The sequence below is a fragment of the Symphalangus syndactylus genome, chromosome 2 (genome assembly GCF_028878055.3).
Source record: "Symphalangus syndactylus isolate Jambi chromosome 2, NHGRI_mSymSyn1-v2.1_pri, whole genome shotgun sequence".
Lineage (NCBI taxonomy): Eukaryota > Metazoa > Chordata > Mammalia > Primates > Hylobatidae > Symphalangus > Symphalangus syndactylus.
In genome coordinates this window covers 46,555,130-46,582,067 of record NC_072424.2, presented here as the reverse complement: position 1 = coordinate 46,582,067, position 26,938 = coordinate 46,555,130, and the positions used below count along the sequence as shown (strand labels likewise).

At 41.4% G+C, this 26,938-nt stretch overlaps 1 protein-coding gene across 11 annotated transcripts in view; it reads right to left on the bottom strand.

Annotated features, from left to right (window-relative positions):
- CPEB3 (cytoplasmic polyadenylation element binding protein 3) overlaps nt 1-26,938 on the bottom strand; it is a 249,785-nt gene that overhangs the window by 42,989 nt on the left and 179,858 nt on the right. For all 11 annotated transcript variants that reach the window (XM_063629959.1, XM_055255505.2, XM_055255549.2 and 8 more), the window contains 2 exons: nt 25,354-25,472; nt 6,136-6,250 (listed from right to left, as the gene is read on the bottom strand). In XM_063629959.1, coding sequence (XP_063486029.1) covers nt 6,136-6,250; nt 25,354-25,472 — 234 coding nt within the window. The remainder of the gene's footprint in view (nt 1-6,135; nt 6,251-25,353; nt 25,473-26,938) is intronic.

Here is a 26,938-nt window from a genome sequence, read left to right as displayed (position 1 = left end):
ACTGCAACCTCCACCTCCCAGGTTCAAGCAATTCTCCTGCCTCAGCCTCCCAAGTAGCTGGGATTATAGGTGTGCAGTCACCACGCCCAACTAATTTTTATATTTTTAGTAGAGATGGGGTTTTGCCATATTGGCCAGGCTGGTCTTGAACTCCTGACATCAGGTAATCCACCTGCCTTGGCCCCCCAAAGTGCTGGGATTACAGGCGTGAGCCCCCGCACTTGGCCTGCTCCTGATTCTTTACAAAGATGTGAAAGCGTCTTTAGTTCACCAGAGAGGAAACCCATGATGACTCCTCCCAGCCCTGCTTCACCTCAGGGCCCTATTTATATCATTTAATTATAATACATTTCAAAGCCAGCTAAGGCAACATGTGAGTCTGAGATAGTGGACAGCCAAATGAGATAGAGTAGACATGAGGATTCCAGAGGAAAATAACACATTCATCTTTACAGATTCTAAACTGTGAATCTATAATTCATATTTCTTCTCTTTGGAAATAAGGACAAGACAGATAGGCAAGAGGCATAGGGCACCTTAAGATATCAAAGAGGTCTTGACTTCTGAAAGAAAGGAAGATTAAACTTGATGAGGACTTTCTAGGTTTACCACAATTGTCAAGTTGGTTCAAGGGCAATTCACACACTTCAAGTGGAAGAAATGTGCTCATAAGCTTCTGCTCTGCATCAGATATGTTGGGAAGTTAAGAATATTTTCAAATAGATGGTATGAACAATGAACTAAATCAGACAGAGTGCACTGGTACCAAGTAGATTGTTACTACTGTTACTGAGACAACATCTCAGATCTCAGCTTAATAAAGTATCTTTCTTTCAACCTGAGAAAGACCAATTACTCTATCTGAACTCTGCTTCATCATCTCGAAAGCGCAGTCTACCACTTATAATCTCGCAGGGTCATTGTGAGAATTAAACATCCATGAGAGCTCTGGGCACACTGCTGAGGACAGAATAGTATTCAAATGTTTAGTTTTGTCCAGGGTTCTTGCCCTGCTCCCACCCTGTGAATCTCTGCTTAACATTTAAGTTGGCCTGGTTTTCTGCTCTGTAAGTATCAATTCATCACAGTGTTATTTTGGTTTTATACTAACATCACACAGCCTGCCACATATATGGCAAAGTTTGACATCAGCTTTGGATGAGGGTTTGCTTTTGGTTCAGAGGGAGGACACAAACACATACTAACATTAGAAAAATCCTTATCTCTAAAGGTAATACAGTTAATCGAGTCAGTATGCCAAATCTGGAGTTTATCCGGGACAACCCATACTGAACTGAGGACAAGGTGAAAAAGCTTCTACTGTTGAAAAACTTGATACAGGATGGTTTCTGCCTGCAATCATATCATAAAACAACAATAAAGGATAGGGTTATAATACTCCTGTTTCCTAAATCACAAATCAGGATATGGTTTCTAATACATGTGAACTATCAAATGTTTATACAAAATGTCTGAAATAAATGATCTTAGAAAAATTCAGGATATATGTTCTCTAGATATGCCATATATCTCTGAATATTTACTTCACAAATTTTTACCTCCCACAGAAAAACCATCCTCACAACAGTCAGGGCAGGTGGGGAAAGGCAGAGAAAGAAATTTCAGGATTCATCACAGAATATTAGTAGGGGAAAAAAAGAAAGGAAGGAATTATCAGAGCAATTGTTAGGAAAGATAGGACCAAAAGATGAACGAGAAAACAGTAGGCTGTGGGGATTCAGATGAGCACTCTCTCAAGATTGATCTGTTTGCAGGGCCTAAGGAAGTCACGAAGTCAAGAACAGTTCATATGCTTCTAATGAGAAAGACTGAAAGTTTTTCCAGCCTGATCAAGGTTGGGAATGAATGGATCCAAAAGCTTGGTCACTGGGGCAGTCCTTCCATCAGATGCCAAAACCAAGAAATCTGGGATCAGAGGAATACTCATGTTAATCAACTGGGGAAGAGTACAGAGACCACATACCTCACTCTCTACTTTTTCCTGGTGATATCATAACCCCCAAGTCTGGCACTTATTTTCCGTCAGAGTGAAGAGGTATGCATTCTGGAGAGGTCCTAATGCCACAGAAATATGCAACAGGGCTATTTCTGTATGGAGATTCACATTACGTGAATGAAGCATAGTGGCAACATGTTGTACTTCCAGGTGGCAGCCGGAGGAGAATCACACTGCCCATTACCCTGTACTGACTCTGAAGAATATGCGAGCTTTAGCCACATGGTGGCACGGTGAGTCTACTTACAGGCTTTCCTAATGTGAGGGTAGGGTGAGGTGGGGAGTAGAAAGAAAACAAGATCTGATGAACACCAGGAGACTTCAGGCAAACCATCGATGGCTTGCTATTGTCACCAATGGGAGTGATGAAAGGAAGAGACAGTAAGAATGTGTATTATTTGACATAGAGAAACCCACAATCAGGCAATGAGTAAGCTCATCTAAATTTTCCACTGATATTTTCCCATTTTCAGCTTTGCTTTGCTTTTCCTTTCTAGGACTGTGATTTTTTCCAACCTATTTTTTTTTTTTTTTTTTTTGAGATAAGGTCTTACTGTCACCCAGGCTAAAGTGCACTGATGCAATCTCAGCTCACTGCAGCCCCGAGCTCCCTGGGCTCAAGTGATTCTCCTGCCTCAGCCCCACAAGTAGCTGGGACTACAGGCACATGCCACCATGCCTGGCTAATTTTTGTATTTATTGTAGGGACAGGGTTTCACCATGTTGCCCAGGCTGGTCCAACCTGAGTTTTTAAAAGGAAGGTTTATCAAACAACCAGAAACTCAGGACAATACTGCTTAAAACAGGTTGCCTTTTTTCTTTAGAGGTGTTTGTATATTTTTGTTTAAAGGGATAAGGCCTGTATTCAGAATAACTATCAGTGATATTGGTCCTTGTCTTACAATGAGGAAATATCAAAGATTAAAAAAAAAAAACTCACAAGATCCAAAGGAGTAACACTTCAGTGATAACATTTTAGTCACTGTGACATATTAAGGAATATGTTTTGGCCCTGAATAAGGTAAAAATCCACCTGGACATCTAAAATCTCACCTGTTGAGTAGGCACACCCATATCTAGTCCAGGATCAGTCTACACAAAATGCTTAAAATAGTTTTAGATTTTCCAAAATTCCATAACTAGAATGTCCCTTGGAAATAATAAAAAATGGTCTAAAGTATTTCAAAACCAAATTTGAGAATCATGTTAAAGAATATAATCTGGTCTCCAATTAATTCTGAGTTCACATTCTGTAAATACATTTGTTTTCTTCCGAAATCTTTTGACTCTCTGTATATGATTACCTCTTTAACATGATAGTGGGATATTCAGTTTTGCATGACACATACTTTCTCAGTGCCAGTAATACAGTAGATGCTCAATAAATGTTTATCGTTCAAGTGAACTGTACTGTACTCAACTTCAGCTTGTCTAGCAAAGTCACAATGAATTCCTTTAAAAAACGTCTTCTATTCCAAGGTATACATCAGTTCCCAAAGCTCAGTGTGTTTCAAAGAAACCCAATTCCTAGGATTATAGGTAAAAGTTGCAGATGTTAACTTTTTGTCTTGATAACATGGCCCTCTAAACTAGAAGTCTTGGGATGAATGGTAAAATTCTAAGACAATAATATAGATTACTTTGCCACCTAGAAACTAGCTATGCTTAAGGGAAGTGTTGGCATGGGAGGAACACTATCAATAATACAAGTGATTTTAGATTACTATCCACATAACTATAAAAACAAAACATTTTAAAACAAAAAATTTTAGCTTAGTTGAAAAAGAGAACTTCAGCTGGGCACGGTGGCTCACACCTGTAATCCCAGCACTTTGGGAGGCCGAGGTGGGCGGATCATGAGGTCAGGAGTTTGAGACCAGCCTGGCCAACATGATGAAACACTGTCTCTACCAAAAATACAAAACAGCCGGGCATGGTGGTGTGCGCCTGTAGTCCCAACTACTTGTGAAGCTGAGGCAGGAGAATCGCTTGAACCCGGGAGGTGGAGGGTGCAGTGAGCTGAGATCATGCCATTGCACTCCAGCCTGGGTGACAGAGCGAGACTCCGTCTCAAAAAAAAAAAAAGGAACTTCAAATTGTGAAAGGTATAATATAGTATCTAGTCAGGGAACACAAAATCCTGTTTCTTACTAGACAACTAAATATAATTCTTGTTTAATCCTAGAACTTGTGGCATCTTGCAGATACCAAATGTTAAAGAATATAATTTCATGTCCAGGGGTTCACTTCTTGCAGTGTTGGTGTGATCATACAGCAAGTTTGGAAAAGGTATCTTCACAGGATTTACAGAAGAAAAATGATACATAGGCCCTTACCTATCCTTCCAAATCATTAAAACAGGAAGAATAAAGAGTGAATAATACAAATTGAAGTTTAATGTATAAACTTGTATGTCTGTGACTTAGATAGACATAAGAAGTTACAGCCAGTTCTATTATTTTTATAACTATAGGGCTTTTTCAGAATATTTTTTCAGATTCCTATCTAGGAAAAAAAGGAAAGGGGCTAGAACATAAAAACTAATTTGTGGCCAGGGGTGGTGGCTCACGCCTGTAATCCCAGCTAATTTGGGAGGCTGAGGTGGGCGGATCACCTGAGGTCAGGAGTTTGAGACCAGCCTGACCAACACGGCAAAACCCTGTTTCTACTAGAAATACAAAAATTAGCCAGGTGTGGTGGCACACACCTGTAGTCCCAACTACTTGGGAGACTGAGGCTGGAGAATCACTTGAACCTGGGAGGCGGAGGTTGCAGTGAGCCGAGATTGTGCCACTGTACTCCAGCCTGGGCGACAGAGTGAGACTCTGTCTCAAACAAACAAACAAAAAAACTAATTTGTGCTTGTAGTTAGTTGCAAAAGGAATAGCTAGAATACTAGCAATGATTATCCATTTGTAAAATAAGAAAAAGGATTTCTGTCCCTCTCTGCTCCTAAATATAACACTAGTTAGAAAAAGTCAGAAATATTCCACAACACTTCCACCATTTTTTTTAAAGCACAGTTTACAAAGGGCTGCATTTGCCCCCCTCTTATAATGCTTTTCACGTTTGAATTAGCCCTTCTTAGACTTTATTCTCCGACTGCAAATAAAAGGGGAGCATCTCTGCTGTTTTGCTTTCTATCTTTTGTTTGACAGTTTTCCATTAGAATGAAGAAAATAAGACCCAATCAGAACAAATATGTTTAAAAGTCCTTCAAAATGAAATTATGAATGTCTTTATATAGGTCTAAAGTTATCTTTTAGGTGTAGGCTGGAGTTGGGATTTGGATAAACATGTTACAAATGTTGAGGAACTTTCAGAATTAAGTCTTGAAAGTCATACAGCTAAATAACGTTAGGTTACATTTTATAATTCTGTTTCACAACATGATTTTAATGATCTCTGCTTTTTGTTTTAATTTTAGGTAGAACTAAGTCTATGTGCATATAAATAACACAAAAGAAGTGTACTTTCACAGTGGCAACAGTAACATTTTTTGTCTTACTTTAAAAAAAAAAACTTAATTATTCTAAGTGCTTCAAAAACTTAGATCTTAGAAATAATTTTGTTATGCTCCACTGGCATTAATACTGGTTATTAGGAGGCTGATGTACAGCTGATTGGATTTGTCTTTGGATTTAAATATGTATTGAAGCCATCAGTTCAACAATACTTCAAACTCTCCAGTAAATTATGATTCTGCTCAAATCCAGCAGCACAATTATTTCATCACTGGAAAGGAACTTAAAAAGAAAAAACAGGGGAGCTTTTAAAAAGACAGATTTCTGTCATACATAACAATGCTGACTGGCATAAAAATGCACATTGCCAAATGTGTTATTATTTTTTATATAAGCGATTAAATAGGAAAGCACTAAATATAATTCATTTTCTCAACATAAGTGTTTAATGAAATTCACTTTTGTACCATAACAAAATAGAGAATTTTGGGAGAAAACCTTTAATCCTGAAAAAGCTCAGTGAAAATGATGACAGCCTTCTTTTTTGGAGACTATGTATAGCTGACTGGAAATCTAGAAAATATTTAAGACTAAAGGCATTGGGAATTTTGTTGTTGTTGGTTTTGTTGTTGTGGTGTTACTATTTCCACTCACCAGCTCGAAGGGGTCGTGGAACTCCCCCAACAAAGATAGTTTTTCTGGGGTCCAAAGGCTGAGAACCATCCATTACAAAGTCACTGTCACTTAGGTTCCATGGTCGAATTTGCACCTGAAAAAAAGTCGTTTACTTGGTCCTTACTTCATTTCCATCAACCCCAAATGAGAATAAGATGACTAAAGACAAACCCACTGATTTGTGCATTTCACAATGAACATGACCCAAGCAAAATCCAGTTAATTAGTTAATGTAATCTGCATTAAGTACCTTTCAATAGAACTCTTGGGGAATCTACTTACAGGTACTGTACTCAGCACTCTAGACATATGACATATACCATGAAACCATCAGAAACCACCTCTGCCTGTGTTTTTTTTATTTTAAGGCAGGCTTTTAGAGACAGAGTCCGCATTTTGAATCAGATTCATTTTAACACATGATAGAGACTGTTTACAACGTGTCACAGTACACCACTCTGTTTTAAGAGTTCATCTAAAGTATATCAGGAGTATTTTCTAAAAATTCTCCATGTCTGACTTTTTAATTCTCATCACCCTCCAAAATTCAAACATATCTTTCAGCAATATGATTTAATACAGATGAACATGTAGCAAGTTAGCATAGAATTACCAAAGATAACAATAAAGCACAAAGTACTCTCTGGCTGGGCATGGTGGCTCACGCCTATAATCCCAGCACCTTGGGAGGCCGAGGCAAGTGGATCCCTTAAGGTCAGGAGTTCGAGATCAGCCTGGCCAACATGGTGAAACCCTGTCTCTACTGAAAATACAAAAATTAGCTGGGTGTAGTGGCTCACGCCTGTAGTCCCAGCTACTCAGGAAGCTGAGGCATGAGAATCGCTTGAACCCAGCAGGTAGAGGTTGCAGTGAGCCGAGATCACACCACTGCACTGCAGCCTGGTGACAGAGCAAGACTGTCTCAGGAAAAAAAAAAGAGAGAGAGAGTTACCTCTTTTGGATTTATCCGACTTTGACAAATGAGGCTGGTTAAATAAAAGCAAGCTTCAAAGTTTAAGTAAACTTTTTTAAAAGTAGAAAAATCTTTATGGCATATTTCTATTTGGTCATTTTTCTTAACTGGGACTCTGACTTAGTGCCCATAGTTTATACTATTTTATCACAAGTAAAAAATAAGGTATTTCTTTAGAATTTTAACCTTAAAACATGAGCCTTTATGTATATGGTTTTATATACGAAACCTTAAAACATCATCAAAGAATAGCTTAAACAAAACAAAAACACAAAAACATCCTCCCACACCAGAAGGCAAATTTTGCACTGCCTCAAAACCAACCAGTTAGGCAAGTAGCCAATATGCTCTGAGAAGCGGGCTGGGTGCAGAAAGGGAACCTAGTATCTGTCCTCAAGGAACATGCCATTCCCCCTCCCCTCCACCAATGACTAAGAAAACAAAAAAGTTGACTTTTCATTTCCTTAGTATTAACGGAATTGTTCATTTCCCCCTTGCTCAGACATCAACACTTAATGCGAGGAAACATATGGGAAAATTTCTTATGTGGCTTGGCTTATAGCCAGGAGTACTTCCACTTGAAAGGTAGCACCTGTGGCAATTATACTTTCAAAACATTTTGAATTAACTTTAAAACTGGAATTGCTCAGTTAGAAACAGTCTACACTTTTTTTTTGGAGATGGAGTTTCCCCTTTTTGCCCAGGCTGGAGTGAAGTGGCACAATCTCGGCTCATGCAACCTCCACTCCCCGGGTTCAAGAGAATTCTCCTGCCTTGGCCCAAGTAGCTGAGATTACAGGTGCCTGTGACCACGGCCGGTTAATTTTTGTATTTTTAGTAGAGACAAGGTTTCACCATGTTGGCCAGCTGGTCTCAAACTCTTGACCTAAGGGGATCTACCCACTTCCGCCTCCCAAAGTATTAGGATTACAGGCACGAGCCACCGCACCTGGCCAATCTACACATTCTTTAAGATTGCTACGAATTTCACCCTCACCTAACTTTTTGCCTTTATTATTATTATTTGAGACAGAGTATTGCTTTATTGCCCAGGCTGGAGTACAGTGGCATGATCTCGGCTCACTGCAACCTCCGTCTCCTGGGTTCAAGTGATTCTCGTGCCTCAGCCTCCTGAATAGTTGGAATTACAGGCACCTGCCACCACACCTGGGTAATTTTTGTATTTTTTAGCAGAGACAGGGTTTCGCCATGTTGGCCAGGGTGGTCTCAAACTCTTGACCTCAAGGGATCCGCCCACCTCAGCCTCCCAAAGTGCTGGGATTATGGGATCGAGCCACTGCGCCCGGCCACTTTTTGCCTTTTATGACACTGTTGCCCTCACCAGTTAGCCAGAAGACACAAAATCACAAAATCTCCATTTCTTCCCCAGACCCTGAAAACTTGGACCTGTTTACAATACTGTTCACATGTAGACATTCGCTCCACCTTTATTGCATGAAAAAAATATGCAGTTCTGGCTGGGCGCTGTGGCTCACACCTGTAATCCCAGCATTTTGGGAGGCCGAGGTGGGCAGATCACGAGGTCAGGAGATTGAGACCATCCTGGCTAACGCAGTGAAACCCCGTTTCTATTAAAAGTACAAAAAATTAGCCAGGCATGGTGGCGGGCACCTGTGGTCCCAAGCTACTCAGGAGGCTGAGGCAGGAGAATGGTGTGAACCCGGTAGGCGGAGCTTGCAGTGTGCCGAGACCACGCCACTGCACTCCAGCCTGGGCGGCAGAGTGAGACTCCGTTTCCAAAAAAAAAAAAAAAAATGCAGTTCTTTCCGTGTAAATTTTGGTCTGTTTGACTAAATTATCATTCCCTTGACATTTATTACAAAGGCAGATTCACTAATACCATAAAGCATTACTTTTAAATGTCTTCATGAGGACCTACTGCCTTTTACTAATTTTTTCATTTAATACACAATAATTTCCTGACACTGTGAGAACAAAGATTCTAATGACACACACATACACACACACACACAGATGTATCTTTTTCTACACATAATCTCTCTTCTAATCTCATTCTTAATAAAGCAGTTAAGGCAGCTTTGGGACCTGGTAAGGTAATTCCAATCACTTTATGTTAATTGCGTTTGATCACAGATCACTTTATTTTAAAAATGAAAACTATTCTTGTGTAGTATCCAGTGGTCTGCTTTCATGCTCAATTAATTGAGACGGGAAATACAGCCTTTTATCAATAGCTGTAGGTTACCACTGCTCAAAAGAACTCTGCAAAAGATCTCAAACCTTCCTGCTGAGAGCTTTCATTATTGCCTACTGCCTTTTCTGCCCACTCCCCAACCCCCAACCTCACTTCATCACATTGCACACAACCCATTCCTTTATGCTTGGCATTGTAGATTAGGTAAAAATACAGGAAGAGGGCTCAAGACACAATGTTGATTAACCCTATACACGAAACCTACATTTCCCAGCTGCCACCAGAAAACAGTTGCTCAGAGCTGTCACCTCTGCAGAATTAATCAACATAGATGCAGAATTAATCAACATAGAACAATATCAACACACTCTATATACTAAGCAAAAAATAATATTGTGGTACTATCTGTATGAAAAGTTGCACTCACACTCTGGTTTCTCTCTGAAATCTAAGCCCATTCTCACACTAGACCTGTTTCTCCAGACCTCAGGTCCTGATATCCATGTTCTATCCTTCTGGACTTACTCTTTGTTTGGATATATTTTCTGGTCCTGATTTTTATATATATATATATATATATATATATATATATATATATATATATATACACACACACTTACTTCATTGTAATATCATACTTTATAAGCTAATTCAAATATTTTGTGGAAAGAGAGTATAAATAAAACGACCATTTTAAAATTATCTTTGTTTCTTTAATAATTATTTTTGAGAATAGATGAAATTAGAATTCTGTCCTAATTCAATATAAATTTCCTCTCTCTACACAAAACTGGTCCTCCATATCTGCGGGTTCTGAGTCTGCAAGGCAGGGTCAGCCAATCTCAAATAGAAAACATTTTTTTTTTTTGAGATGGAGTCTTGCTCTGTCGCCCAGGCTGGAGTGCAGTGGCACAATCTCAGTCCACTGAAACCTCCACCTCCCAGGTTCAAGCAATTCTCCTGCCTCAGCCTCCTGAGTAGCTAGGGTGTGCCACCACACCTGGCTGATTTTTTTCTTTTTTTTAGTAGAGATGGGGTTTCACCATGTTGGTCAGGCTGGTCTCAAACTCTTGACCTCAGGTGATCTACCTGCCTCGGCCTCCCAAAGTGCTGGGATTACAGGCGTGAGCCACCATGCCCAGCCTAGAATATATTTTAAAACAAAAATAACAGTAACAATAATACAAATTTTAAAACTACAGTAGACAATGACTATTTATATAGCATTTACATTGTACTAGGTATTATAAGTAATCTAGAGACAATTCAAAGTATATGGGAGGATGCACATAGGTTACATCATTTTATATCAGGGACTTGATCATCCATGGATTTTGGTATCTGAGGGGGGTCCTAGAACCAATCCCTTATGCAAACCTAGGAACAACTGTATAGGGCTAACTCTGTGACTGTGAGAAAGAAGGTGTGTGAATGAAACAACTCTTCCAGTATGTTGTCAAGTAGGCGCTAAAGGGGCAGTAAAAGCCTCAGCATCCTGAGGACAAGTATAAGGATGCTACCCAGAAATAGTGAAGATTCCCTGAAATTATCCTGACATGATTCCAGCACTTCTTCCTGGAGCAGCCTGACCACATTTTCTTGTAAAGGTGACTCTAAAAAGAGGTTGCTGGCCAGGTGCAGTGGCTCATTTCTGTAATCCCAGCACTTCGGGAGGCCGAGGTGGGAGAATCATTTGAGGTCAGGAGTTCGACACCAGCCTGGCCAAAATGGTGAAACCCCGTCTCTACTAAAAATACAAAAATTAGCTGGGCCTGGTGGCCGGCACCGGCAATCCCAGCTACTCAGGAAGCTGAGGCAGGAGAATAATCACTTGAATCTGGCAGGCAGAGGTTGCAGTGAGCCAAGATTGTGCCACTGTACTCCAGCCTGGGTGACAGAGTGAGAGCCTGTCTCAAAATAAAATAAAAATTTAAAAAGGGGCTACAATATCCTTTGGGAAGCACCAGCTTTTGGGCCATGCCATGTCCTTATGGTAGGGGTCACACAAACTCAAATGACCATAGGGTCAGACAGGTAGCACAAATGTCAAGCCACATTTGGGTTAGCAGGCAGGCAGTAACACACTGGAGTAAACTACTTCTCAGCTCCAGCAAGTAGTTACCACTTGCCTAAGTATTGTCAGATTTTTTCCATTTTTCAAGAGTGGCTAGAAATTCAGATTTTTAAGTGAAACTTCAAGATTCTAAAATAGGAACTAATTCAAATGTTAAAAGTCACTATACAGGCTAAATAAAACTATCTGCAGACCAGATCTATGCCATGGGCCCCACCCAGTCCATGATCTTTGGCTTGAAGAGTTTAGTTACCACACAGATCACAATGATGAAATGTTTTGTTCCATTAGCACATATGAGAGAAAATACAAAAATCATTTTTCTTTAGCTTCTCTCTAAAGCATGTATTCCTATGGAAGCTCTCCTGAGGACTACTTTTGGCTGAAGTACATATCTTCTAAATTGTTATCTTCTGTTTCATATAACTGCTTATCTCCAAAGGCAAAATCTTTTTAGGAATAAAGACAAAAACCAAATACAGTGCTGAGTGGTATAAATATAATAATTTATACCACATAGTGACTTTAACATCAGCCTTCAAGAAATCTAAAGGAACTTAACATTAATAATATCAACAGTTAGTAGTGAAATCACTAATATTCCTTTTCAAGGTTTCCCAAAGTGTGTTCTGTGGAATTTGGGTCCCTAGGGTTGGTCTGCCAGATAAGCAGTGTTGGGGAAAAGCTGTAGATTATCTTCTCCTTTTTGGAGTTTCATGGCACCCATTAGTGTACTTAATTAAAGGCTCTAAGAAATTCTATAGAAATCTGTTCAGCCAGGCACAGTGGCTCACACTTGTAATCCCAGCACTTTGGGAGGCTGAGGTGGGTGGATCACCTGAGGTCAGGAGTTTGAGACCAGGCTGACCAATATAGTGAAACCCCATATCTACTAAAAATACAAAATCAGTCAGGCATGGTGGTGCATGCCTGTAATCCCAGCTACTTGGGAGGCTGAGGCAGGAGAATCGCTTGAACCCAGGAAGTGGACGCTACGGTCAGCCAAGATCGCGCCATTGCACTCCAGCCTGGGCAACAAGAGAGACACACCGCCTCAAAAAAAAAAAAAAAAAAAATCTGTTCAATGTTGTTTAACTCAGCATTTCTAAAATTATTTCTATAGACCCCATTTTTTGCATGACACCTATTAATACCTACACTTCCAATAATTCTGCCCTAGTATACCTTACTCTTTTTTTTTGAGATGGAGTTTCACTCTTGCTGCCCAGGTTGGAGTGCGATGGCACGATCTTGGCTCACCACAACCTCTGCCTCCCAGGTTCAACCGATTCTCGTGCCTCAGCCTCCCAAGTAGCTTGGATTACAGGCATGCACCACCACGCCCGGCTAATTTTGTATTTTTAGTAGAGATGGAGTTTCTCTATGTTGGTCAGGATGGTCTCGAAATCAGGTGATTTACCCGCCTCAGCGTGAAGTTTTCAGAAACTTCACTCCATCCCAGGCCTTTTCCTCACTTATTTCTTGCTATTGCTCTGAAAAGTTCGCTTCTATAGAGTTTAACTTTAAATGATTAAGAGTATACTAAACTGAAACATTAGATAGCTGTTCAAAGAACTGAAAGTTTTCTGGCTAAACTGTATAAAAGATATGTTACCAAACCAGTTTGGCTATTTTTCTTTTTTTTTTTTTGAGATGGAGTCTGGCTCTGTCAACCAGGCTGGAGTGCAGTGGTACAATCTCGGCTCACTGCAACCTCCATCTCCTGGGTTCAAGCGATTCTCCTGCCTTGGTCTCCCCAGTAGCTGGGATTACAGGCGCCTGCCCAATGCCTGGTTAGTTTTTGTATTTTTAGTAGAGACAGGGTTTCACCATGTTGGCCAGGCTGGTCTCAGACTCCTGACCTCAAGTGATCCGCCCGCCTCAGCCTCCCAAAGTGCTGGGATTACAGGCGTGAGCCACCATGCCTGGCCCAGTTTGAAATTTTTATCAATAAAGAGTAAAATAATTATAGCTCCATATAAAAACTAAAGTTTCATCCTACTTAAAACTAAAGGTCATTAATAGGGATACAATTAGGTCAAGGGCTAGGAAAAACAAGACATGCAATATGAGTCTCTTCATCATCTTTTTTTTTTTTGAGACAGGATCTCACTCTGTCACCCAGGCTAGAGTACAGTAGTACATGGAGTACAGGCATGTGCCACCATGCCCAGTTAATTTTTGTATTTTTTGTAGAGACAGGGTTTTGCCATGTTGCCCAGGCTGATCTTGAACTTAGGAGCCCAAGCAATCCGCCCACCTCGGCCTCCCAGAGTGCTAGGATTATAGGCATGAGCCACTGTGCCTGACCTGTACTATGCGTTATTTCTTTAAACAGAATGCTATATGATAACATCATTTCCTAAAATGAAAATTTCATTGACAATTGACCAGAACCTCTTAGCTAAAATTAAATATAAAATGCATTTTTGGCCAGGCACGGTGGCTCACGCCTGTAATCCCAGCACTTTGGGAGGCTGAGGCAGGTGGATCACCTGAGGTCAGGAGTTCCAGACCAGCCTGGCCAACATGGTGAAACCCTGTTTCTACTAAAAAAAAAAAAAAAAAAAATACAAAAAATTAGCTGGATGTGGTGGCAGGTGCCTATAATCCCAGATTCTCAGGAGGCTGAGGCAGGAGAATTGCCTGAATCCGGGAGGCGGAGGTTGAAGGGAACCGAGATCACGCCATTGCACTCCAGCCTGGGCAGTGAAACTCCGTCTCAAAAAAAAAAAAAAAAAAAAAAAGAAGCATTTTTGGCCAGGCATGGTGGCTCATGCTTATGTAATCTCAGCATTTTGGAAGGCCAAGGCTGGAGGACCACTTGAGGCCAGGAGTTTGAGACCAGCCTGGGCAGCATAGTGAGACCCTGTCTCTATGAAAACCTTTTCAAAATTAGCTAGGTGTGGTGGCTAAAGTGGGAAGATCGTTTAGGCCCAGGAGTTTGAGGTTGCAGTGAGCTGTGATTAAGCCACTGCACTCCAGCCTGGGCGACAGAACCAGCCCTTGTCTCAGGAAAATATTTTTGTTGTATCTAATTTAATTACAGGATAAGAGAAAACACAATTTTTTGTTTTTGATTTCCCCCCTTGCCGCAGGGAGAAAACATATTTGTTTCCCCCCAGCAGCAAGGAGAAAACATTGTTTTTTTTTTTTTTTTTTTTTTGAGACAGAGTTTCACTCTTGTTGCCCAGGCTGGAGTGTAATGGCACGATCTCTGCTCACTGCAACCTCCGCCTCCCGGGTTCAAGCGATTCTCATGCCTCAGTCTCTCAAGTAGCTGAGATTACCGGCATGCATCACCACGCCCCACTAATTCTTTTGTATTTTTAGCAGAGACGGGGTTTCTCTATGTTGGTCAGGCTGCTCTGGAACTCCTGACCTCAGGTGATCCGCCCACCTCAGCCTCACAAAGTGCTGGGATTACAGGCATGAGCCACCATACCCAGCCAATAAGAACGGTTTTTTTTTTTTTGTCTTTTTTTTTTTTTTGAGACAGAGTCTCACTCTGTCGCCCAGGCTAGAGCACGGTGGCACCATCTTGGCTCACTGCAAGCTTCGCCTCCCGGGTTCACACCATTCTCCTGCCTCAGCCTCCCAAGTAGCTGGGACTACAGGTGCCCGCCACCACACCCGGCTAATTTTTTGTATTTTTAGTAAAGAAGGGGTTTCTCCCTGTTAGCCAGGATGGTCTCGATCTCCTAACCTCGTGATCCACCCGCCTCGGCCTCCCAAAGTGCTGGGATTACAGGCGTGAGCCACTGTGCCCGGCTAAGAACAGTTTTTTACACAAACCTCAAGACTTCAAATTTCTCAACATAACTACATATCCCTACAGCTAGAGTTCTCTCAGTTACAATTTAGTATTTAGATATTCATCTACCAATACATATCGTCAAGCTCATTTTTAACATCTCACTCTGTATGGTCCCTTCTTTAGGTTACAACACCCATCACATGAACATCCTATTGCATAGGATTTCATTTTCACTTGTTCATCTCAAGACAGTTCCAAATGGCAAACCATTTGGTTTCAACAGTGCAATCAGGTGGCCAGCTAGGGAAACCACCTGACCAAAGACCCCCCTCAAAGACGTATGTTATTTTTCCCAAAAAGGACCTGGTTCAGAGCTCAGCTACTTCCCCCGTACTCTGGTTTCTTTTTTCCTTTTCCTCTTTTCAGTACCCTTCAAACTCAAGCTCTTTAGGAAAAAAGTCTCCATTTTTCTCTCCCCAATCCTACAATCCTTTTAGTCTACATAAATTGGAAAAACAATACTGCAGAACCATCAGGACTGCTCTCCCCAACAAGCAGCAGCACCCCAGCTCATCCTAATAGCCAGGATGAGTCAGCTAAACCTAGGTCTGCTGACATACAGCTGCAACAGCTCAGTTGTAGTGGTGATGAACTCAGACCCACCCCAGCTGTCAGCAATTCTATTTAAAGCATCACAGACTTCACGAAATGACTGGATTGCCCCAGCAATATCAGAAATAAACTAGTTTGTGGCTGGGTGTGATGGCTCACACCTGTAATCCCAGCACTTTGGGAGGCCAAGGCAGGTGGATCACTTGAGGTCAGGAGTTCGAGACCAGCCTGGCCAACATGGTGAAACCGCCCCCCCCTCCCCACCCCCCGCCCCGTCTCTACTAAAAATACAAAAATTAGCTGGGCGTGGTGGTATGTGCCTGAAATCCCAGCTGCTTAGGATGCTGAGGCAGGAGAATCACTTGAACCTGGAAGGCGGAGGTTGCAGTGAGCCGAGATTATGCCACTGCACTCCAGCCTGGGTGACACAGGGAGACTCTGTCTCAATAAATAAATAAACAAACTAGTTTGTGGTTTGTGAGGCATCTTTATCTCTTCCATGGCATAAGGAGTTGGTTTATTATTAATCACCAAAACTAAGAGCCACAACAATAATTGTGGTTTAGACTCTTTACAGCACACTGATATTGGCATCTCATTTCAACATAATTTTGACCACATAGCTCCCTAACAAATAGGTCAGCCAATTTCAGGAGTTTAGATGCTATCTATTATTCTCAAGTGCTGAAGAGGAAGAGATGCCTTCCCTGCATCTTCTGGGGGTAGTGGAGAGAAAGGAACAGCTAATCAGAATCTTTAGCCTTAATAAGACTTCTATATCCTGGGTAGCTCTATGGGCTTCAGTCAGACCTCCGTCAGGCCTCAAGGCAAAAGGCTGTTAACTCTCACATTCAGACTACTCCTCCCATTCCCTAGATACAAGTAGTCTCCAAGTAGAAATAGAAAATCTTCATCAAAATAGCCAGGATTCTTCCTAGACAGGGAGCCAAAAGTAACCCTAGGAAACTCTTCCACGTCCTCCTTGGATGCTCTAAGTCCACCTCAGGTTTAGGAAACAGTCCAGGTACAAAAAGGAAACTCCTGCCCCTGTCACCAGGCTGCAGAGCCTATTATCTGATGCAAGGAAGCTATAGGCTTTACAACTCCTTTGGGACCTTCAGTTACTGATGAACAATTCGAACAATTCGGTATACTGTTTCATAAGGGCACTCAGTGAAGAAATAGAGCATGCATAAACTGCCCCATGAAAATGGTTATGTATATCTTTGCACTATATTTGATTTAATAAAGCCATTATCAATTAAATGTTATGCCCAGAAGACTCAAGTCAACACTTCTCTAAAGGCTTTTCTGACTGCCTCAGAAACATCTGTGTACTCTGCCCTTTGAGCACTCTCCCCATCACAACTACTCCCTCTAATACTTCTATCCAGCTATTTTAACTTTCAGGTTTTCAGAGCATCTGCGGCTCCTTAGGTCACTTACTGGTCATATGTCTATTTCCCTCTATTGAACTCTAAGATCCTCTAAGGCTGAAACCATATATTTGTGTGGATCCCAACTGCCCAGCACAGTGCCTAACCATTAGTGAGTGCTCTGTGCAAGTTTGGTGTGTAAACAAATGTTTTCCTGAGGTGCTGACACTGGTGTCACAAAACATGTCCAGCAGCTGCTCTTCTACAGCTCCCAGATCACTCTCCTCACTCCACTGAGAGCTACCTTCCAGGGGCAGGAAAATAGGGTATATTTGGTCACCAGTGGATGCCCAAGGTCTTGGGCTTAATGAATGCAAATTTCGGATGCCACTAGGTGAGACCCACTCAATGATCAGAATTATCTAGTGTTCATCATTACTGTTGATGCTGCTTCGTCACTCAGAAAGCATAAACATGATAGCCGATTCCCTTTTGAAAGAAAAATCACTTTTGAGCACTTACATTGCATACTATGCTAGGCATTTTACAGTCACACTTAAACAGCACCACACCATATGCTCTAAAAATTATCCCTGCTTTAGAGCTAAGGAAGCTAAGGATCAGAAGAGTGAAGTCATCTTGGAACTGAACTCCAGGTTTATAAAACAGTCTACATGTACACTTTCCACTAAAATCATGTTGTGTGCCTGCAAGGCTCCCTGTCCTCCAGGCTACTGGCCACCAGTCACAGCTTCCAGATAGGCTCCTGGACAAGTCAGCATGAATTTTTACTAGTGAGTGATTAACCACTCTTTTTTCTCCAAACTCTTTATGCCTATTTGCAATGCATCAAGAAATGACCAATGGACATTTATTGGACCTACTAACAAAACTAGCAGTTAGCAAAGCTTGAGAAAAATGAGTTATCAGTGAAACTAGCACTGTAACCAGCTATTTTAACTTTCAGGTTCACAGTCTCAGGCAATCTTGTACTCCAGCCGGACAACTTTGTCCAATGTCTACATAAATGTGAACTTTCAGCTCCATGGTACTAGGACAAGGATGTTGTTACTGGCATGCTGATTACTAAAACTCTTGAGAGGAACGTACACATAAAAGTTCAGGTTACCTAAGTTTTTCCTGGGAAGATGCCTATTCTTTGAATGAGCTTCATGGAATACTAATTCCATAGGAATCTGCACGAGTATCATCCCCAAAGCAGGTATGTAAAATGCTGGATTAAACAATTTTACACAAATGTATATATCGTAAGACTTCTCAGAACCTTAATATATCAATGTTTCCCAAATGATTTTGGCTAAGGAAACTTTAATTAAAAGACAAAATGGATATACAATGCACAAAGTAAGTGCTCAAAAAATGACACCTATTACCATTATGAGGAAACCGTTTGTCAACGATCCTCTCAAGAGATTAGTCTTTGATGGGACAAGTATTCTTCAGAACACACTCTGGAAAACACTGAACGTTATCCCTTAAGGGGTGGCATTAGCTATTTTGTCCACTAGCTACCATTTAGTACAATGGAAATGCAACATTCCTTTTTTTTTTTTTGAGACAGAGTCTCATTCTGTCATTCAGGCTGGAGTGCAGTGGCACGATCTCGGCTCACTGCAAGCCCCACCTCCCAGGTTCACACCATTCTCCTGCCTCAGCCTCCTGAGTAGCTGGAACTACAGGCACCCACCACCACGCCCAGCTAAATTTTTTGTATTTTTAGTAGAGACGAGGTTTCACCATGTTAGCCAGGATGGTCTCGATCTCCTGACCTCATAATCCGCCTGCCTTGGCTCCCAAAATGCTGGGATTATAGGCGTGAGCCACCACGCCTGGCCAGAAATGCAACATTTTTTAGACCTCCCTGAAAAAAAATACAGCTTCCAAAGATTCAAGCACTAAGAAACTCTGGACCAATTTGCAGATTCAGAGACCACGGCAAAAAAAAAATCAAATGTATAATGAATAGGAGATATTTCTCTCACTTTGGAAAAGAAATTCCTTCTTTGAAGAAATTCCTATGATGGAAGTTGTCCAAACCATGATTTCTTTCTTTTCTTTTCTTTTTTTAGAGAGACAGGGGTCTCGCAGTTGCCTATGCTGGGGTGCACTGGTGTGATCACAGCTCACTGCAGCCTCAAACTCCTGACCTCAAGCAATCCTCCTGCCTCAGCCTCCTAAAATGCTGAGATTACAGGTGAGAGCCACCCTGCCCAGCCCCAAACCACAATTTAGACCAAGAATTCAAGAAACAAATAAATCAAGATCAGAAATGCTAAAGATTTCCAAGGTGGGATATGACACACATGCTGAGATGGCTTAGATGTGAATTCTAAGATGGACATACAAAACCAGATTCAAATGGGCCAAGATAAAATTATAGTTATGAGTTAAGAGGTACTAAACAAAGAATGAAATACCTTTAGTAAATACAACACAAATGAAGGACTGAGACAATCAAGGTGTTCTATAACTTAGTCTCTATCTATTTTGCTCAATTTAATTTCTCTCTATTCCTTTTCATATACTTGTGCTCCATCTAACCAACCTAAATATTCTCCATTCATGTCACACCATTTCCCATTTTTGTGTTCATGTTTTTGCGTTTCTCTGAAATTTTTATTCCCTATACTTCTACCCTTCTCTTGGCCAACTCCACATTCTCCTCATCCTTCAAGCCTAATTCAAATGACACTTCATCCAGGAAGTTTTCTTTCATCATTCTAGGTATAGATGAACTCTCCAAAGTATATAATCTGTATCTTATTCTTTTGTTTTATCTTTGTTACCTTGGCAAATATTTGAGAACCTCTTATGTGCTAGGTTCTATAGACACTGTGTATTTATATACTTGTTTTGTGGGGGGGTTTTTTTGTTGTTTTTTTTTTGAGACTGAGTCCTGCTCTGTTTCCCAGGCTGGAGTGCAGTAGCCCAATCTCAGCTCACTGCAACCTCTGCCTCCCGGGTTCAAGCAATTCTCCTGCCACAGCCCACCAGTAGCTGGGATTACAGGCGTCCGCCACCATGCCTGGCTAATTTTTGTATTTTTATTTTATTTATTTATGAGATGGAGTCTCGCTCTGCCGCCCAGGCTGGAGTGTGATGGCGCAATGTTGGCTCACTGCAACCTCTGCCTCCTGGGTTCAAGCGATTCTTGTGCCTCAACCTCCCGAGTAGCTGGAATTAGAGGCGCCCACCACCACACCCGGCTAATTTTTGTATTTTTAATAGAGACAGGATTTTACCATGTTGGCCAGGCTGGTCTCGATCTCCTGACCTCAAGTGATCCACCCAGCTCAGCCTCCCAAAGTGCTGGGATTACAGGCATGAGCCACTGCACCCAGCCTATACTTATTTTATCTATGCATTATACTATTAACCTTTTTTTTTTTTTTTTTTTTTTTGGCTATTCCCTCATTACCATTTAATTAACTTTTGGACACAAGATTTTATATCAACTCACAGTATGTTCTGATTCATAGTAACCAGTACTGTGCCTTGACCATGGCAGGTACTCAAACGTGGTCTGAAGGAAGGCACGCCATTTTAAAAAGATGGCTCTAGATGGGGCTGGAGATAGCTACGATAATAGGTAACATTCATGATACATGATGTGATGATCAGGGAAGGATTCATGAAAGAGATGGCATTTGTGAGGAGTCTTTAAGGGTAGGCATTAGAAATTGAGATGGGAGGCCAGGTGCGGTGGCTCATGCTTGTAATCCTAGCACTTTGGGAGTCCAGGGTGGGTGGATCACCTGAGGTGAGGAGTTCGAGACCAGCTTGGCCAACATGGTGAAACCCCGTCTCTACTAAAAATACAAAAATTATCCAGGTGTGGTGACACATGCCTGTACCTGGGAGACTGAAGCAGGTGAATCACTTGAACTCAGAAGGCAGAGGTTGCAGTGTGCTGAGATCATGCCACTGCACTCCAGCCTAGGCAAAAGAGCAAGACTCTGCATCAAAAAAAAAAAAAAAAAAAAAGAAAGAAAGAAAAAGGAAGGAAGGAAGGAAGGAATCGAGATGAGAGCATAGATATTTCCGTTTGGTTAAAATATGGGGTTCAGAAGGAAAGCAGAAAAGGGCAAAGTTGGAAAAAAATTGAAGCTAGACTGGGAAGGTCTTAAATAGCTGGGAAAAGGATCTGGACTGCTTTTGTAACCAAAGAGGAGTGACTGAAAAGTGCTACAGATCCCACTCATATACAAACGGGGGAGGAGGAAACACCAGAATGACAGACACATGGGACATAATTAAAAACTGAAGAATTAAATTGGCCTTTATTTCCAGATTCCTTATTCTTACCATTCTTTTCAAATTTGTTTTTCAAGTTTTAAGTGGATGACCACATTACCTGAGCAATAACGTAAAGAACGGATCCCCACATAAGCATACTTTAGTTTGGTAATATGGTTTTTAAATTTATAGCAAAATCACTCTGTTGTATTTCAGGATATAGAGAAATTGTGATCGTGCTATAAATAAATCATAAGGAGCAGGAAGCAGGAAACTCCTCTGATAATCCTTTCAAGGTGTTTGCTATCCCACATCTCTGGCCAACATGTTCTAGAACCTTAAATAGCTCCTTCTCCACCTTCTTTTCAAGATTACTCTTTTTCAGCCCCTATCTCTGCTAGACCTTCTAGGTCCCTTGCTCTATTGGCTTGCTGTCTTGAACCTTCAGGTTCAATCTATTAATATAGTCAAAAAATAGAGTCACTTTGATGAGAGGGACCACTGTGCACAATGTCTGCTTGCTTCACTGGAACCCTTGCACATGGACACAACTGTCTTCTGATATGCCTGGGATACCTGAGCTATGAAACTCCTCTTACCGGAGAAGGAAAAAAAAATCATAGATCTAGAAGCTCCTCAATACCTCCTCTTGCTCTTGCCAATTTGTCTTCCCATTCTTTGGAACTGAGGAAGTCAACTAATTAGGCCATAAATACAGTTCCTTCTGCAATCTTTCAGGACCAGACCTATACACAGAATAGTCTGAGTTGAGTAATTTAATAAGAAGTAGTCACTGACGAAAAATATCTCCTTAATACAACCTGAAATCCACAAATTTGGAATTCGAGTTAAAAAAAAACAAGTATGATCCTGGACAAGATAGGTGAAAGGAGACCTCACTATCAGGTTCTGCATTAGAAAAACAATCTGATTAATCTATTCCAAAGGGAACAGGAGTTTGAGGGGAAACAATGAGAAAGAAAGATAAAGGGTAGAAAATCTGCAAGGTCATTTTAGAACATGGTGTATTTCCAAGAAGAAATCCAGGGAGGGTCAGAAAAAATGAAACAACAGAACAAGGGCACTGGGATCCTGAAAGGTAGAAAATAAAGGCTAGCCAAGCCAAAAGCTTGGAGCAAGGAAGCGCCATGGCTCAAAAAAAGTTTGGTGAATGAGCGCCAAAGGTTGACTTTGCCTTGAGCTACTGCCAAGGTCCTCATTTACTTCCAAAGGTTCAACACAGTTCTTACTTTTTTTCCCCTCATGGGAGCATGCACAATGAGGTGGAATGTACCAGAACCTAGGTAGGGACGTATGAATAAATGAGGTGGGGGGTGGTGGTGGGGTGGTAGATGTGGAGCTAAAACCAAGTAAGAGAAGGTTTCAAAAATAAGAGACAAAAGAGTGGAATCCAAAATAGGATCCAGTTCATTAAAACTGCAGGTGTTTGGGGACTTTTAAGTTTCCTATCCTAAGTTTTACTAAAACTGTTTATGCTGGAAATTCTGAGTATGCCTGGGTCAAAGAAATGTGTGATTGGCAGTCGCCATTCAGAATTCACCAAGCTACAGTAAAACTGCTGCACTTGAGCTCAGAAAATGAAAACTGTAATAAGGCAGAATTTGCCAAAACACAAACAGTGAAAGTTAGTTTCCCCATAAATATTTCCAAAACAGATAATTCTACTAATTATTTTCAAAAGTCCTTCAATCCAAGGATAATACATGTCTTTCTACTGAAAACACTCAAGAGTAATGGCAATGTCACCACAACACCTCCATCTGACCCCTACTGCTGCTCACTCCCTGCTCAAGAGACATCCTGTCCAGCTGAAGGCTTGTCCCACAAGGCGTATTATTCTCCTTCCCTACAGAGCCAGTGACATGATTCTTCCAAGGTATATAAACTCTGTGTGTTCATCTCTAGCTTCTTAACCTGCATGGACATAACTATTTCAATGTGTACTACTATCCCTCTGCCTTTTTATGTAGAAAAATTTATTTCTAATCCTCTCCTACAGTGTGTGACCTTAAACCTTCCTAGCTCACTCCAGCTTCTCTCCAACTGGCATGCCAGTAGCAGAGGCTCTCTGGAGGTTGAGAATTTACCTCTCAGATATCTGACCCTACCAAATTGGGTACAGATTTTTTTTGTTTGTTTGTTTGAGACAGTCTCGCTCTGTCGCCCAGGTTGGAGTGCAATGACGCGATCTCGGCTCACTGCAACCACCGCCTCCCGGGTTCAAGCGATTCTACTGCCTCAGCCTCCTAAGTAGCTGGGATTACAGGCACATGCCACCACCCCCAGCTATTTTTTTGTATTTTTAGTAGAGAAGGGGTTTCACCGTGTTAGCCAGGATGGTCTTGATCTCCTGACCTCGTGATCCGCCCGCCTTGGCCTCCCAACGTGCTGGGATTACAGGCGTGAGCTACTGTACCTGGCTGGGTACAGATTTTTTGTGTGTGTGGAGGGGGGCTTGTTTCTTCTTTGGGTACAGACTTTCCAAACTCATACTACTCCAAAATTTGGCAACAGTCTCCAAATTTGAAAATTACAGTGGCACTTTTATACTGGCTAAAATCCCTGCCTCTTTTTCCACATCATTTGCTTACTCTCCAATGAATACTCTCAATATCCCCATTCTTTAGTAGTTCTCTCTTCTGCTTTAAGTGCTGCACTCTCCGCTTTATAGGTGGTCAAGTCTCAACATCATTTTTTAGCAAACAGTTGTAAACCCTGTTCAAGATGTCATCATCCTTCTCAACAGATATTGCCATGTAGCTGAGTTCTAATCTTGCTCTGTTGAATCCTATGTAGGACTGACAACATTAGCCAGTTAAATTTGTACAAGTATCTGACCTCTACCAAATGCTTTCACATTCATTTTCCTCTTATCTGAGCCTCTCAACAACCCAGGGAAGAATGATTATTCTTCGCATTTTCCAGGTGAGGAAACCACAGTTCAGCAAGGATTAGATGATTTATTCAAAGCCAAGCAGATATTTCAATGCAAGAGTCAACACTCAAAACTTCTATATTCAATCCAACTATTTCCCCATGTACATTTCTGAAAATAAACCTAGCTGCTAAGTAGGCCCCACACTTCCAGTGCTAGTCATACAGAGGCCGCTGCAGGCCCTGTGGTATATACAGCTCTGGTCTCTTGCCCACTCTGTGTCATATTTTTACTCTATTTGCCACACCTAGCACCAAGCCTTGACACACAAACTCACCTCACCCTACCCCTGCCAACTTCCCACAGATCCCTACTTCTGTCACATAAACGAAGTTATTTTTTATTCTGCTCTGAACATGATCTTGCCCCTTCTCCACTGATAGCTCTTCTGCCAGAGAAAGGACACAATCTTCCTCCCTTATCCAGTGACTTACTCATTCATACCCTGGCTCAGAAGCCACAAACTCTTAACCACAAACTCTGTATTATGGCTTTAGCTCCACGTTCTCTGCCCTCCCCCTCTCCTGCTCTGTTGAAACTATCCATTTTAGAGTGTAAGCTCCTGACCCAGAAGGCTCTATTTAACTAGCTGAGGGTACCACCCAGCACAATGCCTTGCATTCAGAGGCACATAAACATCAACAATTATGACCTTTTTCAAAAATAAATAACTCCTGTCCTTGATCTGAAATAATGACGGAAACCAGCTGCCAAAACCGCTAAGAGCATTATTTACCTCAATTCAGAATTTCTGAATAGGAATTAGCTTAAAAGAGCTGTAAGTGAAAGACAAGGACATATTTGTTTACACACAGTCCCAAAGGTATAAAATGAAATACTGAGTAATTTGTTATTAGTTTCCCATCACCAACGAAAGTCCAACTCTACTGCATAGCAAGGCCAAGCTGGGTAAGAGGATCCTAGTTACCAGCATTTCCATTATCAGAAAGAGGAGGTCAGCTATTCCAACAGCATATGTGCTCTGGAAAAGCAACAGCTGGCCATAAATTACTTACTGGCTTATCCTTGATGGTGGGGCTTGACACACACAGGTACAGTTTCCCATCTTCCTCTAGGCAGGCATCTATCAAAGCTTGTACCGAGCTTTCCTCCTGGAACAGCAGAAAGGCATAGCCTTGGGGAGAGCAAAAACAAAAGGGTGGAGGAAGAATCAGTACATTAAACTCAAAGTATCAATTACAAATTACCTGTTGTTTCATTTTGGCAAATTCTTACTAAAATCTAAGAAGTTCAAGTGGCACAAAGGGACTTTGTCCAGGAACTAAGTTAGGTGCTCGTTGATATTACCTTGTTTAATTTTTACAATTACTCACAGGAGCAAGTTTAGAACACATCTATGGAATTTCCACTAAATACATCTGGTTATCCTTAATGAGGGCAGGTGGACTCACCATTGGCCTTAGCCACAACTAACAAGCAGCCAGGAAACAAGCACCACCTGCTTTCCAATTTCTACAACACTCTAGGCTGGCCACATGCCACAGGGATAAACCTTGAAAATATTACGCTAAGTGAAAGAAGCCAGACAAAGTATGTCCAGAACCAGCAAATCTATCAAGACAAAAAATAGATTAGTGGCTGCCTAGGACGGGGAAGCTGGAGGGAATAAGCACTGAGTTTCTTTTTGGGATGATAAATTTCCTAAAATTGTGATGACTGCACAACTCTGTAAATATGCTGAAAACCACTGACATACACATGTCACATTGGTGAGTTGTATGGTATGTGAATGATATTTTAACAAAGCTTTTTAAAAAAAAGCTTTGTTGACGCACAAACACACACACAAAAAGCTTCAAAAAAAGTTTTTAAAAGGGCCAACAATAAGCTGGTGTGCTTTTGCCTGCTATTTCTGATGATGGTGCTCTGCTTCTCTAAGAGATACCCTCTTGGCAGAGTACAGTAGGTCTAGAAAAATGGACATTAGCTAGCTGCAGGATTTCCATAGACACAGCCAGTTTCAGTTTAATTCCATAAGATTTACCGAGTAACTAATATAAGTGGGACATATCCATGGTTTATGAGAATACTAAAATGAGCAAGACTAGGTTCCTCTTCTTTTTTTTTTTTTTTTGAGATGGAGTCTTGCTCTGTCACCCAATCTCAGTGCAGTGGCACAATCTCTGTGGTATGATCTCGGCTCACTGCAACTTCTGCCTCCCAGGTTCAAGCGATTCACGGGCCTCAGCCTCCCAAGTAGCTGCGATTACAGGCACCCGCCACCACATCTGTTTAATTTTTGTATTTTTAGTAGAGACAGGGTTTCACCGTGTTGGCCAGGCTGGTCTCACACTCCTGACCTCAAGTGATCCATCTGCCTCGGCCTCCCGAAGTGGTGGGATTACAGGTGTGAGCCACCACGCCCGGCCCCAGGTTCCTCTTGTAAAGAAACTTATGTAGTAGATGAAACAAACATTTAGACAATTAACTAATCACTACAAAGCTGAGGGAGATAAGTGGGGACAAAATGTGTCACTGAAATCACAAGGAGCAAAGGCCCAACTTGGGATAATCAGCAAAAGATATTCAAGGGGCCACCTGTGGCACTTGTGGCCACACTGGCATTCATAAATGATGGCT